Here is a 16,841-nt window from a genome sequence, read left to right as displayed (position 1 = left end):
CCCAGGAAGGCCACCCTGGCGGACATTGTGGAGCAGCTGCAGGAGAGAGAGGCGGGACCAGCGCTCCCTGCGGGGGTAAGTGGAGCCTTGGATGGCGGCGACTCAGAGCGCGGGTCAGGGCCCCGGAAACACCAGTGCCTGGCCCTGGGCACCCCCCTCCCCATTTGAACCCTGCAGAGAGTCTCTCAGGGGGCTGAGATGCCCCCTAATTCCTACTCCTACCCCTACACTCACTCCAGAGTCTCCCCACACCTGCCAGCGGGGGGTCTCAAGGGCCCTGGTAGACAGCCACACGGAGAAGCCTAGACCCCCCCCCCACAGACACCGAGGACACCCCCTGCCTGCACCCCGCCTTCATGCCCCTCCTCCCCAAGATCCAAGGAACTCCAAACCGCGGGAGTCCTCGCAGACTCTTCCCAAGGCCCGCGTCCCCAGGAGCTGGCCTCCCGCCCTGACGTCCTCCCATACGCGCCTCCAAGACACTCGGCCCTGCGCTCAGATGGGGCCCCAGCCCCGTGAAGGCCCCGGACAGGGGGCCCCCATCGCCCACTCTGGACAGCACCCTCTCCCGCTCCCTTCACACAGACGTCGCTGCCTCAGCCTCGCGAACTTCCCCCCGGCCGCCTGCCCAACGGACTTGAGCCGCCGGAACGGACACCTAGGCCCGACCGGCCGCGGGCGCGCGACCGGCCCAAACCGCGACGGCGGCCGCGGCCCCGAGAGGGTGGCGAGGGCGGGGGCAGCCGGCGCTCGCGCTCCGCCCCGGCCCAAGGCGGCGCCGCCCCCGCGCCCCCGCCCCCGCCCGCTCACACGGTGCAGCACGAGGGCTTCCTGCTGCGCAAGCGCGAGGTCGACGCTAACCGCAAGTCATCCAACCGGTGAGCGTGTGGGCGGGGCTTTGGAAGGCGGGTCCCAAGCTCAGGGTGACCAATGAGTGAAGAGGCGGGCACAAGGCGGGAGGGTGGGGCTAAACGTCAGAGCGTCCAACCGGTGGCGGGGTGGGCAGGACCTTAAGAGGAGACCTATAGTTAGTGTGGCCAATGAGTGAGCGGGTGGAGCTTAGAGGGGGCGGGACCTGAAGAAAATGCTCCAAAATGGAATAAATTGCGACCCAATCTCATAGCAATCAAACCTGGAGTTTGTTAAAGCTGACAACGAATTGGATGTGGAGGTCTAAGTCTAGTGCAGTGGTTCTCAACCTTCTGGCCCTTTAAATACAGTTCCTCATGTTGTGACCCAACCATAAAATTATTTTCGTTGCTACTTCATAACTGTAATGTTGCTACTGTTATGAATCGTAATGTAGATATCTGATATGCAGGATGGTCTTAGGCGACCCCTGTGAAAGGGTCGTTCGACCGCCAAAGGGGTCGCGACCCACAGATTGAGAACCGCTGGAGAGGGTTTCAATGACTTGTGAGGTGGGGCCCAGAGAGGTCCATCCAACCAATGAATGGGTGTGTCCACCCTCGAAGTTTATTTATTTATTTTTTTTATAATGTTTTTTTTTTAATATATTTTACTGATCCCTTACAGAGAGAAAGGGAGAGAGACAGAGAGCCAGAAACATCGATGAGAGAGAAACACCGATCAGCTGCCTCCCGCACCCCCCCCACTGGGGATGTGCCCGCAACCCAGGCACACGCCCCCGACCGGAATCGAACCTGGGACCCCTCAGTCCGCAGGCCGACGCTCTATCCACTGAGCCAAACCGGCCTCGGCCACCCTCGAAGTTTAAAGTTGGGGGAAGATTTGAGAAGGTCCTGAGCCCAAACTCTTGAAGTCCAGTTCTGGTTGTCCAACCCTTTTCTGTCTAATGGGAGGCAGAATCTGGGAAGAGGGGAAGCCAAAAGGGTAGCGGCACTGGCCATCGAGCAGAGTGAAGTCTAGATCCATGGCATGAAATGAGCACACAGATTGAGATCGCCTATGGTCTCAGGTAGTCTTTCTTTGTTTTGTGCTGAGGCCAAGGTGGGAATAAATGGGTTGCTTCTCCTCGATTGAGGCTTTGCCTGAATGAGGAGACTAATTCCTCTTTTCAGGCAGTAGACCAATAGTTCTCCTTTCAGGTGATTCCTTGGGAGGTAGAGGATTGGCTAGGAACATGCCCAAGCAAAAGGCTTATAGAGGAGACAGCTTAAGTCTTGTCTTCTAGAAATTCAATGTAAGAGCGGATTCAGAAGGGCAACCCAGCAGTGCCAGCCTGGGCAAAGACAGGGTATTGAGAGACTTAGACCCTGACCTCAGCTCAGGAACACCCAAGGCCTATGGCCCTAGTAGAGGAAAGGCACCAAGGGATTCAGCACATGAAAGCTATTGATGAAGAGTGCCCAGGCAGAGTGCTGCAACTCTGCCGTGAGCATTTCTCATTGCCCCAGGTCGTGGGTGAGTCTGTACTGCGTGCTCAGCAAGGGGGAGCTGGGCTTCTACAAGGACGCCAAAGGCCCAGCATCTGGGGGCACGCACGGTGGGGAGCCACTGCTCAGCCTGCACAAGGCCATCAGCGAGGTGGCTAGTGACTACAAGAAGAAGAAGCACGTCTTCAAGCTCCAGTGAGCCCCCTTCTCCCCATGGGCAAGAGGGAGGGATTCAAGTCCCAGCTGCCCCCTCCCAGCAATCCCCTGCTCCCCTGAAAAACGTTTAGAAGGATGGGCATACCCCTGCCCCAGATCCCACAGTCCTGTGTTTCCTCCTGCAGGACCCAGGATGGCAGCGAGTTTTTGCTCCAGGCTAAAGATGAGGTGAGATGTGGTTCTTTCTCTCCCTGACTTGGATCTCAGGCACCACCTGTCTGGCTGGTCCCCATTCCAGAGTGATGGACTGTGAGGGGGAAGCACAAACTAGAGTTACCAGGGCTGTAATGGGAAAGCCCATGGACACAGAAAGCCCAGAAGTTTCTAACCTAGCCAGGGGGGCAATGAGTGAGTTCTCAGGACAAAGTCCAACCCCTTGCCTCACCTATGAGGTGAGACTGGAAAGATAAGAGGAGGGTGTTAGCTAAAAAAGGTGAGGGAGAAGATATAGGTAGAGAAACAGCAAGTACAAAGAACTGGAGGTGCAGAATTGCAAAGCATTAATTGTTCTTGAGGAAAGTTCAAGGAAGAAGGGTCCCAGGGCCTGGATCATGTGGGCCAGAGGAGCTTGTGTTTGTCCTAAAGGCACTGGAAAGCCTTGGCAGAGTTTTGAACAAGGGAGGGTTACTGGGGTGCACAAGAGAGATCCCTTTGGCTACTTTATGCAGGTAGATCAGACAGGGCAAGAGTGGAGGTGTGGAGCCCAGGAGGCGGCCAGGGCAGGGACTCAAGTGGGGAGAGCACGGGCTGGACCTGGGCAGGCCTGTGGGAAGGGGAGGAGGAGGTGGGTGAGAAAGACAGGCACGTGAGTGGACTTTGGGACTGGGACTGGGGGGAGGGGAAAGGTCAGGGAAGCAGGAGCAGGCATGGAGGTGGGTCGAAAAGATGTTGAACATAACACTTCTTATTTCATCTTCATAAGAGACTATGAAATAGGCCTTGATTCTCTCCATGAGTCCTTTACTTATCTTTAAAATGGAGATAAATTCATCCTGACATTCTAATGAAACACATTCTACATTTTTCCTTTAAAAGATAAAAATATAAATGGAGATAAAAATAGCTTTTTATCATAGGGCGATTGTGAGAATTACATAAATTGATCATGCTCAGTACGTACAGGGCCTGTAAGTGCTCTCTCTATAGGTGTCTACTAATATTATTACCATGCTGTAAGTGTATGCTGATACTAATCAGCCTCCTGTATTCCAAACGCGGACTCTGTGTCCCTTTTCAGGAGGAGATGAATGGCTGGCTGGAGGCAGTAGCCGCCTCCGTGGCGGAACACACCGAGATCGCCCGCTGGGGACAGACACTACCGACCACGTCGTCCACAGACGAGGGCAACCCCAAGAGGGAGACGGGGGACCGCAGGGCTAGCGGGCGCCGGAAGTGACTTCCCACCCCCAAGGCCTGACACCACTCCCGCCCCTCCTCTCCGCACTGTGGGCACAAAGGCACTTTCTCTTCCGCAGGGGCTGGAGCCCCCAGTTTCACCAACACTGCGGACGGACGCGCCATGACGGGCACTGGAAAGGAGGGGACTTCTCCTGCACCCCAAAAAGTGGTGGGGAGATTGCTGCCCCTATAGCCATATCTCGGCCCCTTCCCGCTCGCCACCCCCACCCCAGGTGCTGGGGCTCCATTATTTTTATGCAATAACTGAGCTTGGGGGAGCGGGTAAGGGGCCCGTTGAGCCAAGCCCCTGCCCGGATACCCAGATCCTGCCCCAAGAAGCTGGAGTGGGAGGGGCGATAAGTCCTGCCCCCCTCTCCGCCCTAGGTATGGGTATGGGGGCGCTGGTGAGGTCCCCTGGACCATCCAGGGTGCTAGGGGGCGGGGAGGGAACACCCCCTCCCCGCCTTTACCTCACTTCCAATGCTGCCTTGATCTTTGTCTGGGGAGGCGGAGTGAAGGGGCCCTAGACCCCGTACTCCGCCGCCTCAGAGCCATGCGGTTCATTCCTGACTCAGTTTATTTTTGCAAAACGTCGACCTCCTCCCCGCCCTCGCCCCCCCGCCCCCCGCCCCGCATCCGCGAAGGCTTTTAATGGGAGGGACGTCAAAGCTCAAAACTGTCTTCCTCTCTCCTCCCCCTCCAGCTGTAAATGCCACTTCGCAAGGGAAGGGCGAGGGGAAGCCCTCTCCCTGCATGCTCCAGGCTGGAGCTCCTCCCAGGGGGTGAGGGAACCGGGTTGTGGGCCGCCCCCCACCCCCACGACCGCCTGGAGGAGCCACTGGGGCCCGGGAGTGGGGGGCGGTGTGGCAGATGCATACTGTATGTACCTATAATAAACCTTTTGGCTTTGACGGTCCTTGCCGGTTTGTTCGCGTTCCACGGGCTGAAGCCTGGGAGGATAGAGGGGAAAGACTAGCTGACAGTGGTTCTCAACCTTCTGGCCCTTTAATACAGTTCCTCATGTTGTGGTGACCCCCAACCATAAAATTATTTTCGTTGCTACTTCATAACTGTAATGTTGCTACTGTTATGAATCGTAATGTAGATATCTGATATGCAGGATGGTCTTAGGCGACCCCTGTGAAAGGGTCGTTCGACCGCCAAAGGGGTCGCGACCCACAGGTTGAGAACCGCTGCGAGCTGCCTAGAACATGTAAATGTGTCCCCCTTGTGTGGACTCATTTTGGGGGTCTAAGCACGTGCCCCGGACAAAGCACCTAGATGCCATTCCAAAAATGGGGACTCCGGAGAGGTGGAGGAACGTGTTGCTAACCCTCCTAACTAAACTTCCCCGTGGAGCTGCCAAGTTCCACCCCATTCAGAACAGGAAAGGTGGGCTCCTTTAAGAAGGCGGAGAATTTAACTGCAACGGATGAGTGCTTTGTCCAATCGCCAACGTCTCTCGGAGTTTCTAGCCCAATGAGCACGCGGAGGGGGCGGGGTTGGAGGTGCACCCGGAAGTAGGTGCTTGGGCGGCCGGCTCGCCCGGGGCCATGGCAGCAGCCGCGCCTGCAGCGGAGGGCTTCCCAGGCCGGGGACCTCCGGGGGAGGTGATTCATCTGAACGTGGGAGGCAAGAGGTGAGTGTAGGAGACTCCCGAGGCCTCACGCTCGGGGGCGAAGAGCGGGGCTGGAGCACTCGCCTCCCCCGGGGAATCCGGTCCGCAAGGATTACTCCGCCCCCTCGGGAGGCACGGGAGCCCCGACTGGCGCCCTGGGAGGGTAGGGAATCCACTGGGTCCGGGGTGGGGGGCAGTGAACCGCACCCTCCCTACATCATCTCGCATCCGCTCACATTCCCCGCACAGATTTAGTACCTCCCGTCAGACTCTCACCTGGATCCCAGACTCCTTCTTCTCCAGGTGATGGGGAGAGCGAGTTAGGGGCGGGGGTGTGGGGCGTGAGGAGGAGGTAGGGGGGCACCGAACCCCCTCGCCCCGCAAGCACACCCCCCGGCCCATGACACCTGCTCTGTGTCCCCACCCTGCAGTCTCCTGAGCGGACGCATCTCGACTTTGAAAGATGAGACCGGAGCCGTGAGTAGGGCGAGACCTGAAGTTGGGCGGCGGGTAGGAGGGGCAGGATCTCCACGCAGCCCCACTCTTTGCACCATCCATTTTCTGCACCCCTTCCCCGCAGATCTTCATCGACAGGGACCCCACCGTTTTCGCCCCCATCCTCAACTTCCTGCGCACCAAAGAGTTGGACCCCAGGTTGGCATGGAGGGTAAAGGGTAGTCCCCCACCGTCCCCCCATGGAGAAATCTCTTCTTCCCTTCAGAATGTTCGCTTAAGCCCGTCGATCATATTTAAATTATGTCTTTAAAATCCCCTCCCCCGCCACACACACACACTTTCACCTGTCAAATTTTGCCACCTCTTGGAATTCTCCGTGCAGTTTTGAAAACTTTCTCCTTAGGATTCTCTGCCCACTGTCACTACCCAGACACTAACCTCTAGTCATTTCTACTACCCAGGGGTGTCCATGGTTCCAGCCTCCTCCACGAAGCCCAGTTCTATGGGCTCACTCCTCTGGGTAAGTGGGGGCCCCATTAGCGTCCTAATTGCATAGAAAACCAGCTCTCTAGTGAGCTCCCTCATCCCTCTCTCTCCGGAAAGAAGGTTGGGTCAGAGCTGACAGCACTGGATTTATTGGGTCCTGGGTTTCAGGGGAGTGGTGGTATTCTTTGGAGAAAGGTGGGGAAGGAGGGAGGAATTGGCCTCAGTATCCCCAAGTCTCATCCTAAGTCCTTCTGCCTCAGTTCGCCGCCTGCAGCTGCGGGAAGAGTTGGATCGATCTTCTTGTGGAAACGTTCTCTTCAATGGTTACCTGCCTCCACCAGGTGGGCACTGCTAAGGGATGAGTGACTAGAATAAAGACTACATTTCCCGTAAGGCTGCAGCACTTGGGTGTCCGTGCTGTGAACCCTGAGACACTATGGGAGTTGTAGTTCTGTATCAGATGCTGAGAAAGGAAGTAGGAAACAGCATTTCCAGCGAAGCCATAGAACCTCTTGAGGCTCTATCACATGCGCCTGAGTGCAATGGGCGTTGTGGTCCAGGTTTGATTTTTTTTGTGGGAAGGCTTAGGAAGAACTGGGTCCTTTGCATGCAGGGGAGAACTATTAAAGGGGATTTATTAACTCATCTCCATTAGCCCTTGGTACAGCCAGCCCACTGGCCATGGAAAACATGGTTATTGAGAACTGTTGTCCATTAAGCTTTGCTGATTGGTAGAAGGAAATGAGTGGGGAAATTCAATTTATGGCTTTATTTCCCTAACCTCAGTCAATACCTACTACCTTAATGAAGTTTGCCAAATATGAAAACCTATACTATTGTTTTCTTAACTTCACTTTACCCTGTTTTGTAAAAATTTATTTTAAATAGAAGCTTTATATCACTGCCTTTACACCATAAGTAAATGTGAAAATAAGGCCCAAACATAAAATGTCATTAAACTCTGGTTGGATGCTGTTGTCTACCAAGGGAACAGGCTTCCATTTTTAAAAAGGGAAGATTAGCAGATATTGGAGAAATCAATATTACGGCATCACCAAACTGATTCTTCATTTGTGATGGGATGAAAGAAACTGGAAAGGGAATAACTTGCTATGTGATTCAGTTTCACTTAATGCCGTGTCCCTGTTACCACCTAAATTCTTTTCGTCAGAAGACTGTTCCCCACGTGGGGAAATCAGTATCAGCCACACCCTGAGGGCTTGCCAAGTGGTCTTTATTACAGTTACTACAGTTATTGTCACTCTGCCCTTCTCCCTGCCATAGTGTTCCCAATGAAGCGACGGAACCGGCACAGCCTGGTGGGGCCCCAGCAGGCAGGGGGACGGCCAGCGCCTGTTCGAAGGAGCAACACCATGCCCCCCAACCTGGGCAACGCGGGGTTGCTGGGCCGAATGCTAGATGAGAAAGCCCCTCCCTCCCCATCTGGTATGCTTCTGTCTCCTGGGAGGCTGGGACAGCCAGTGGGGCCCTGGTGACCCTACCCTAATCCTTGCTCTCCCCTCTAAGGGCTGCCGGAGGAGCCAGGGATGGTGCGCCTAGTATGTGGACACCACAACTGGATCGCTGTGGCCTATACGCAGTTTCTTGTCTGCTACAGGTGCTTGGGGAGGGTGGTGGCAGGAGGCTTTGAGCCTGTTGACGGGGAGGGCTTGGGGTGAGGGTTGATGATGCCCCCCAATCCTGCAGGCTGAAGGAAGCCTCTGGCTGGCAGCTGGTGTTTTCCAGTCCCCGCCTGGACTGGCCCATCGAGCGACTGGCACTCACAGCCAGGGTACTTGGTGGGGCTTTGGGTGAGCATGACAAGATGGTGGCAGCGGCCACGGGCAGCGAGATCCTTCTATGGGCTCTGCAGGCAGAAGGCGGTGGATCTGAGATAGGTATGGCACCAGAAGCCTCTGTCCTACAGAATTCTCTTCCCACCTATGGTCTGTTAGATTTTTCTGCCCCATTAGCACTGTGGCCTGTTAAAAAAAAAGCCCCACTATACAGTTCTTATGCCCTTAGGAATTCTTTGCATTATTAGGGTGCTCCAACCCTTTTGAATTCTGTATTCCGCTAGAATTCCTTGACCTGGTAGAAAAATCCACCCACGTGCTATTCTGTCTTCTGTCAGAATTCACTGTCCTGATAGATTTCTTCGCTTTGTTGGAATTCTTCATGCCAGTGGAATCCCAAGCCTGTGAAACTCTGTGTTCCCATTATAAATTTCTGACTTGTTAACTAATCTGTTCCCTAACAAGTCTCGATCCTCAGGAGAACCCCTGTAATTCCTTCTGGAATCCTCCATCCTGTAAGGATCCTATGGCCAGCTCACTCCTCTGGCCCTCCGACCTCTTTGTGCCATGCTCCTCTCACCTGTGAAGCAGGGCCCTGGCTGAGCGCTCCTTTCTCTCGACAGGAGTCTTCCATCTGGGGGTTCCTGTGGAGGCCTTATTCTTTGTAGGGAACCAGCTCATCGCTACAAGCCACACGGGGCGCATTGGGGTGTGGAATGCCGTCACCAAGCACTGGCAGGTCAGAGTGCTAGCTGTTCCTTTCCCGGGCATCCAGACTGTACAGACCCAGGGAGGGGTTCCTTTATGCCCACCCCACCTGGAGAGAGCAGCGAGCCCAGCAGGGGGCCAGAGCCTGGGTGTGTGTGTTAAAGGCCTAAGGAGCATCAATCGGTGAGGCCTTCCTGGAAGAGGGGCTGCCAAGCTCACAGGAAAGGGGTGAGTTTGGAAAGGAGAGAGGATTCTCCAGGCACTGGATGGGGAAGCAGGTGAGAGGAGATGGTGTAGGTGTGCAGAAATTCCCCCTGCGTATGAAACCCAGAGAGATGTGCAAACATCTGACATTCTCTCTGCACCTCCCCCTAGCTGTGTCCAAAATGTAAAAAAAAAATACCCCTGCAGTATTGTTTTCTTCTGACAAAGTGTGAGTGTTTGAGAGAGACAGACAAGCAGAGAAAGGAGGGAGGAGGAGACAGACAGAGAGAAAGAGAACAGGCAAATGGAAAGAGAGGATGTGAGAAAGAGGTGACAGAGAGAACCAAAGCGGAATGCCTGCGGTAGATGAAGGGACCCAGAGAGGCAGACGGAGCTGAATAGAGAAATGTCAGAGATAGATTTGCGAGGAGAGGCCAAGAGACAGAAGCGCTGACCAAGAGACATTTAGAGACAGAGAGACACAGATCGAAATAGGCCTAGAGCGCTAGGCAGGGCTGCAGAGAAACGGGCCTGGAAACTGTCGGTGGGTTCTGGAGCGGGAAGGGGAGGGCATGCCAGGAGTGGCCACTAAGAGCAAAGGCAGGAGGGATCCAGAGCTTCAGCCTGCCCTGTCTGCCTCCAGGTCCAGGAGGTGCAGCCTATCACCAGCTACGATGCAGCAGGCTCTTTCCTCCTCCTGGGCTGCAGCAATGGCTCCATCTACTACGTGGGTGAGCAGCAGCTTCCTGCAAGCCTCCCCTGGGAAGTGGGAGAGGGGAGAGGCTGGGCATCTTGAATAGCCCCCTCTCACCCTCCCCGCCCACTGTAGATGTGCAGAAGTTCCCCCTGCGCATGAAGGACAATGACCTCCTTGTGAGCGAGCTCTACCGGGACCCAGCAGAAGATGGGGTGACAGCCCTCAGCGTCTACCTCACCCCCAAGACCAGTAAGCTATTACCTGACTCCCCCCTGCCACCAGCAGCCACCCCCATCTGCAGCTGTCTCCCCACTGCTTGGGTAGTGTGACCCACTGAGACTTAACGGAAGAGGAGACAGATTTACCTGTCACTTAGTCATTCAGCAAATGCTCACTGAGCACCATTGTGTATAAGCACTGTTCTAGACAGTGGAACTGGCCGCCTCTCCACCAGGGGCAAACTTGGCCACTAGGCGTCCATCTGTGGGTCTCTTTCCCATCTCTATGATTAGGTGTGATGGCTGCATGCCTGTAAAACAAAGAGGAGGCACGTTTTACAGTGGACGAAGCTGGATTCTCTCACTTGGGACAGTTTTTTTGTTTCCTTAACCTCAAATATGGAGAAATAGCTTGATTTTTATTTGTTGTTATTGAGATGTCGTTCACATGCCATAAAATTCACCATTTTAGAGTATACAGTTGGTGATTCTTTAGTAGATTCACAAGTTTGTACAACCATCACTCCTATCTAATTCCAGAATATGATTTTTATTACCCGCAAAAGAAACCTTGAACTCGTTAGCAGTTGTACTTCTGAGAGCCTCTGGAAACCTAACCTACTTTCTATCTCTGGATTTGCCTTTTTCTGGACATTTCATGCCAAGGGAATCACACAATATGTGACGTTTTGTGTCTGGCTTTTTTCACTTAGCATAATGATTAATTTTTTTTATGGTTAGTGCCTTCTGGACCTTAAGATATCTTTGCCTACCCCCAGGTTGTGAAGATTTCCCCCTATATGTTCTTCTAGAACAGCCATGGGCAAACTACGGCCCGTGGGCCTGATCTGGCCCGTTTGAAATGAATAAAACTAAAAAAAAAAAAAGACCGTACTCTTTTATGTAATGATGTTTACGTTGAATTTATATTAGTTCACACAAACACTCCATCCATGCTTTTGTTCCGGCCCTCCGGTCCAGTTTAAGAACCCATTGTGGCCCTCGAGTCAAAAAGTTTGCCCACCCCTGTTCTAGAAGCTTTGTGGTTTTAGCCTCCACACATCAGTCTCTGTTTCACTTCTCCCAGATTGGAGAGGGTGCAGGGAACTTGTCTGTATGGTGGAGGTAATGGTCACAGTACATTTTTTTCTAGCAGGAACAGATTAATATTACAGCTAACTTCACAGCATGTATTCATGTAAGGCCCCTTTCTTTTTTAAAAGATTTGCCTATAGTTGGTATATAATATTATCTATACTAATAAAAACCTAGGTGGCCCTCGCGCCCTCACGTAACGTCCTCACGTCATCACAAGACGGCCATCAGGGGAGGGCAGTTGGGGGTGAACAGGCTTGCCGGGGAGGGCAGTTAGGGGCAATCAGGCCACCAGGGGAAGGCAGTTGGTGGCCATCAGGCTGGCATGAGAGGGAATTTGGGGGCGACAAAGCCGGCAGGGGAAGGCAGTTGGGGTGACCAAGCCTTCAGGGGAGGGCAGTTGGGGGCAATCGGGCCAGCAGGGGAGTGGTTAGGGGGCAATCAGGCAGTCAGGCAGGCAAGTGGTTAGGAGCCAGCAGTCCCAGATTGTAAGAGGGATGTCCGACTGCCGGTTTACTAAACCAGCAGCCAGACATCCCCTGAGGGGTCCCAGATTAGAGAGGGTGCAGGCTGGGCTGAGGGACCGCGCCCCCCCCCCCCCCATGCACAAATTTCATGCACAGGGCCTCTAGTGTTAGTTATATTAGTTTCAGGTGTACAATATAGCGATTCAACATTTTTATACCTTACAGTATCTGTCACCATGTAAACTTATCAAAATATTATTGATGATATTCCCCTTCACCTTATCACTCCTCCCCTATAAGGCCGCTTTCCTGTTTCATTCACTTTTCTTCCCACTCTCTCCCCATCATATGCCACTATTCTATTATGATTAACATTTGTCTTTTCATGTGTATGTGTCCTTACAAAATGGGCGTCATGAAGAGGTTTTGAGTTTGTGTAAATGGTACCGGGTATCTATCTCAATTGTCCTCTTATTTTGCTCACCTTGCCCTAAGTTTAATATCCATCCATGTGGTGATGCATAATCCCAATCCATTGCTTTTAGTTGCTGCACAAAATATTACAACCATGTTTTCCCTATCCCCAATCCTTCAGATGGTCTGTGGAGTTTCTGACACTTGGAAAATAACTTTTCCCATCTGGAAAGTTGGCGAGGGTGGGGTGTCCCTCAGACACATGGGCTTGCACTTTCTTGTCTTGCTGTCTATATATGTCCCTATATTTTTGTGTTTCTCTTTAATTCCATCCCTGTTTATGTCTGTCTGTCTCTGTCTCTATATCCCTCCTAATGACTCATTTTCTCAGTTCCTGTGTCTCCCTGTTTCTCTAGTTTCTCTCTCTCTTCCCTCTCATGTTAGCTCTGCCTCTCTTCGTCTTAACTTCTGTCTCTGGTTCTCTTTCTCTGACCTGTCACTCTGTCCCCGTTCCTCCATCTCCACATCTTCTTACCACCTTATCATCTCTCTCTCTTCCTTGCTTCCTGACTGTCTCTGTTCTGCATCTCCCTGTCTCTCTCTGCCTTGGTTTCTGCCTCTCTGTGACCCTGTTCCTCTCTTCCTCCTTGGTGCCTCATCAGGTGACAGTGGGAACTGGATCGAGATCGCCTACGGCACCAGCTCAGGGGGCGTGCGGGTCATCGTGCAGCACCCCGAGACCGTGGGCTCCGGGCCACAGCTCTTCCAGACCTTCACCGTGCACCGAAGCCCTGTCACCAAGATCATGTTGTCAGAGAAGCATCTCATCTCAGGTGGGCTTGTGGGCTGCCCCAAGTGCCCATCTTCCTGCAGGAGGGGTGGCTCGGATGGGAGCATGAAGCCAGGCAGATGAGGGTTTCCACTGGGGAGAGACATTGTGTAGGGAGAGAACTCTACAGGGGAGAGAAGTTTGACCTGGGACAGTAATCACAGAAGTCAGAGGATACTATATAAAGGGGCCAGTCTAAGGGAGAATGAGTAACTCATCAATTCAACAAATGGTTGTTGAGAACCTACTGTGTGCCAGGCACACACGGCACACAGTGATGAGCAAGACATGTCAAGTCCCTATCCTCATGGAGCTGGCTTTCTAGTAGGGGTGGCAGACAAATTAATACAAATATAAATCGATACTAGTCAACGATGAGGGTCATGAAGAAAAACAAAGCTATGTGAGTGGCTAGAGCAGTGGTTCTCAACCTTCTGGCCCTTTAAATACAGTTCCTCATGTTGTGACCCAACCATAAAATTATTTTCGTTGCTACTTCATAACTGTAATGTTGCTACTGTTATGAATCGTAATGTAAACATCTGATATGCAGGATGGTCTTAGGCGACCCCTGTGAAAGGGTCATTCGACCACCAAAGGGGTCGCGACCCACAGGTTGAGAACCACTGGGCTAGAGAGTGTCAGCGTCACAGGCCATGCATGGTTCCAGGAAGACCTTTCTGAGGAAGGATCTTTGAGCAGAAAGGAGGGAGTGAACAGTGCAGATCTGTGGGGACAAGCATTCCAGGAAGAAGCAAGGCAGAGGCTCTGGGGTGGGAGAGTCTGATGTATCTGAAGAGCCCCGTGCCCAGTGGGTAAGGAAGAGGGTAGATAGAAGGGGCAGGTCGATAGAACCTTGTAAGCCACAAGGACTGTCCTTGAGCCTGACTCCGAGGGCGCCCAGGAGGTCTCTGGGAGAGGAGGGCTGTGACCTTAGCAGGTGTGCACAGGCTCCCTCTGGCTGCATGTGGGACAGGCTGTGGGGACAGGACTGGAGCAGGGAATGGGGGCAGGGCAGCTGCTTCAATAGTCCTGGTAGGAGATGAGATGGACAGGAGCAGCTGGAGGCAGCAGACAGGGTAAGGTGAGATCAGGCTCTGAATGATTTTGGAGGATGAGCCAACAGGATTTTGGAATTCTGGGAAGAATTCTGAATCCTGACACCTTTGAAAGTTGGTTCTCCTGGGGCTGGGGGAGGTTGGGCAACAGCCGCCCAGCCTGACCTGCTGCCCTCCTGCCCCTCAGTCTGTGCTGACAACAACCACGTGCGGACATGGTCTGTGACTCGCTTCCGTGGCATGATTTCCACCCAGCCGGGCTCCACCCCACTTGCTTCCTTCAAGATCCTGGCCCTGGAGTCGGCCGATGGGCATGGCGGCTGCAGTGCTGGCAATGACATTGGTGCTTCCCTAGCCCCTGGCCTCCCACCCACAGTCCCCATTGACCTCCATTGACCCCTTATCTGACCCCCATTGAGCTCCCTTTACTCCCAGCTCCTCCTGTTTAATTCTGTTGCCCCCACTGATTCCTGCTGACTGCCACCTGACCTGGGATCACCCCCGTCCCTGATGTGCCTCAATCCTATTGACTGTTGCTGATCCCCAGCCCTCTCTGACCCTATCCAACTTCAGCAATCTAGGGATGGGGATCTAGTCTTGGGCTGGGGCAGAGCCTTGGGGCCTGGAGGTCTCAGGGACCCAGCAAGCCTGATTCTCACCCCTGTCTGGCCCAGGCCCCTACGGTGAGCGGGATGACCAGCAAGTGTTCATTCAGAAGGTGGTGCCAAGCGCCAGCCAGCTTTTCGTGCGTCTTTCATCCACGGGTCAGCGGTGAGGATCATCCGTCAAGTGGACAGGGTGGTTAAAGGAGAAGACAAGAGGCCAGCTGGGCTATGGAGGCCAAGAGGATCCCAGCCGAGGGGCCTTTAGGAGCAAGGGCAGGGAGGAGCATGGGCCTGGTCCATGTTTGGGGTCTGGACGTACCAAAGCATCAAAGGTGTGACACATATGGGTGGGAGTGAAGGTGGAGAAGCTGGTGCCTGTGGTGGCCCTCAGATGGAGACTGCTCAGTGTGGCCAGGGTGGGACAGGGGGCCGGGGCAGGAGGGGGGCAGGGAGCGGTAAAGGAGCTGTTGGCTCCACCCTGGGAAGGAGGCCCTGGGAGGGTTTTCTTGAAGAGGAGACTGAGCAAGGAATGGCTCAGTAGGGTAGCCAGTGAAGTGCCCATGGTCTGGGGGCCAGAACACAGAACTGGAGGTGAGCAGTGGGGCTGCAGAGGGGCAGGGCCTTGTCGACCGCATGGAGGCGCTGAGACTGTCCTGCCTGCATGTACTGGGAGCCATGGCAGCTGTGACGAGGAGGGACTGGAGTGTGGTAGGAGGCTGAGAGCCCAGAAGGGGGCTGGACAGGTGCCTGGCTGGAGAGGGCAGGCTTGACCAGGGCAACGCCTCGAGCGGGGAGGAGGGCCATGGGAGAGATGCTGGCAACGCAGAACCGCCATGGCAGCAATAAGGTGAGGGAGGCACTTAGGATGAGACTCTGGCCTTCCCTGAGGTGGGAAGAGGGAGCAGCAGGTTTGAGGCAGAGTCCTGAGGCCCCCTTGGGACACCTGGCGAATGTGCAGGCAGGCCCCCAGGGCCAGAACCCAAGAGAGCAGATTGGGGAAGGATGAAGATGCTTGGGGTGGAGAGACGGGAACGGAAGCCATAACTGGGGATTGCCCAGGAAGGGCCAGGCCAGGGTGACTCCTCCTTCCCTCTCAGGGTGTGCTCCGTGCGCTCCGTGGATGGCTCGCCCACCACTGCCTTCACGGTGCTCGAGTGTGAGGGATCCCGAAGGCTTGGCTCTCGGCCCCGGCGCTACCTGCTCACTGGCCAGGCCAACGGCAGCCTGGCCATGTGGGACCTGACCACTGCCATGGATGGGCTAGGCCAAGCCCCTGGTACTACTCACCCCACCTCAATCCTGTCGCAAGCCACACAAGCTCACCCTGAATGCTTCTCCCCAACTTCCTTCCTCATAATCTCCCTCCCCACACCCTTACCCTCTGGCCCCTTCCTCCCCCCGCCCTCCAACTCCTCGTTGCCGTTGCTTTTCAGTCCCTCTGTTTCTGACCCCTGTCCCTTGACCTCTGCATCTTTTCTGCTATCCCAACCTCAATCCTTGCACATGACCTTTGTCCCTTGCCCTGTAATCCTTGTCTTGCCCCCTGACCTCGCTTCTTTGCCCCCCAGCGGGTGGCCTGACAGAGGAAGAGCTCATGGAACAGCTGGAGCAGTGTGACCTGGCCCCACTGGCTTCCTCTCGGGGCTCTCTCCCCAGCCCCTCACCCCGCACTTCTCTCACCAGGTAGGCATGACTCCACTTCCCCTTCTGTGCACTGGGGGAGAGGACGGAATATGGTGGCCTGGGAGGGGGGTTGGCTCAGCTGCCTCAGGATGGCCTGCATTGACTCTCAGCACCCCTCAGTCTTTACTCAGCTTCCAGCAACACCTCCCTGTGTGGCCGCCGTGGGAGCCCCAGCCCCCCGCAGGCTGAGGCCCGGCGCCGTGGGGGAGGCAGCTTTGTGGAACGCTGCCAGGAACTGGTGCGCAGTGGGCCAGAGACCCGACGGCCACCAACACCAGCCCCCCGGCCCTCCACGGGTCTTGGGGCTCCCCTTGCACCCCCCAAGATGAAGCTCAATGAAACTTCCTTCTGAACGCAACTGCCATGGTGCCTTTGAATGCTCAGGTCCTAGAGACTCGGGTGCCTGCCCGCTTCCTGTCAGAGCCCTGGGTTCAGGGCCAGGGTCTCCTTGGAATGGTCACTGTTACTAGATCTCCCCTATCTCCCTTTTTTCTGGGGCCAAAGTTACCCTCTCCTAATAAAGTTCTCACTGCCAA

The 16,841-nt window shown here is 54.6% G+C and overlaps 2 protein-coding genes across 4 annotated transcripts in view; both read left to right on the top strand.

Moving 5' to 3' along the window:
* The window catches only part of SPTBN4 (spectrin beta, non-erythrocytic 4), a 79,402-nt gene extending 74,515 nt beyond the window's left edge, over positions 1 to 4,887 (top strand). For all 3 annotated transcript variants that reach the window (XM_070399019.1, XM_070399018.1, XM_070399020.1), the window contains 5 exons: positions 6 to 75; positions 586 to 878; positions 2,379 to 2,552; positions 2,699 to 2,741; positions 3,811 to 4,887. In XM_070399019.1, the coding sequence (XP_070255120.1) occupies positions 6 to 75; positions 586 to 878; positions 2,379 to 2,552; positions 2,699 to 2,741; positions 3,811 to 3,969 (739 nt within the window). In that variant the 3' untranslated portion in view covers positions 3,970 to 4,887. The remainder of the gene's footprint in view (positions 1 to 5; positions 76 to 585; positions 879 to 2,378; positions 2,553 to 2,698; positions 2,742 to 3,810) is intronic.
* A 619-nt stretch (positions 4,888 to 5,506) lies between these two features.
* On the top strand, positions 5,507 to 16,841 carry SHKBP1 (SH3KBP1 binding protein 1). Its single transcript, XM_070398239.1, has 18 exons — positions 5,507 to 5,610; positions 5,839 to 5,892; positions 6,021 to 6,066; positions 6,170 to 6,243; positions 6,507 to 6,565; positions 6,792 to 6,872; positions 7,816 to 7,977; positions 8,059 to 8,149; positions 8,239 to 8,429; positions 8,951 to 9,066; positions 9,883 to 9,970; positions 10,069 to 10,185; positions 12,793 to 12,963; positions 14,205 to 14,360; positions 14,692 to 14,788; positions 15,720 to 15,898; positions 16,191 to 16,305; positions 16,426 to 16,841. The coding sequence occupies exons 1-18, from the start codon at positions 5,525 to 5,527 to the stop codon at positions 16,655 to 16,657; spliced, it is 2,115 nt and encodes a 704-aa protein (XP_070254340.1). The 5' UTR covers positions 5,507 to 5,524; the 3' UTR covers positions 16,658 to 16,841.

Source organism: Myotis yumanensis, unplaced genomic scaffold, assembly GCF_028538775.1.
Source record: "Myotis yumanensis isolate MYYU_CA2020_CCGP unplaced genomic scaffold, mMyoYum1.0.hap1 SCAF_18, whole genome shotgun sequence".
Lineage (NCBI taxonomy): Eukaryota > Metazoa > Chordata > Mammalia > Chiroptera > Vespertilionidae > Myotis > Myotis yumanensis.
This window is presented reverse-complemented; position numbering and strand designations above follow the sequence as displayed.

What these genes read in the sequence shown, in the direction of transcription:
- SHKBP1 (XM_070398239.1), top strand. Translation starts at nt 5,525, where the DNA reads ATGGCAGCAGCCGCGCCTGCAGCGGAGGGCTTCCCAGGCCGGGGACCT. An exon ending in CCAGACTCCTTCTTCTCCAG is followed by an intron (nt 5,893 to 6,020) that starts GTGATGGGGAGA and finishes CCCACCCTGCAG; the next exon opens with TCTCCTGAGCGGACGCATCT. An exon ending in TGGTTACCTGCCTCCACCAG is followed by an intron (nt 6,873 to 7,815) that starts GTGGGCACTGCT and finishes TCCCTGCCATAG; the next exon opens with TGTTCCCAATGAAGCGACGG.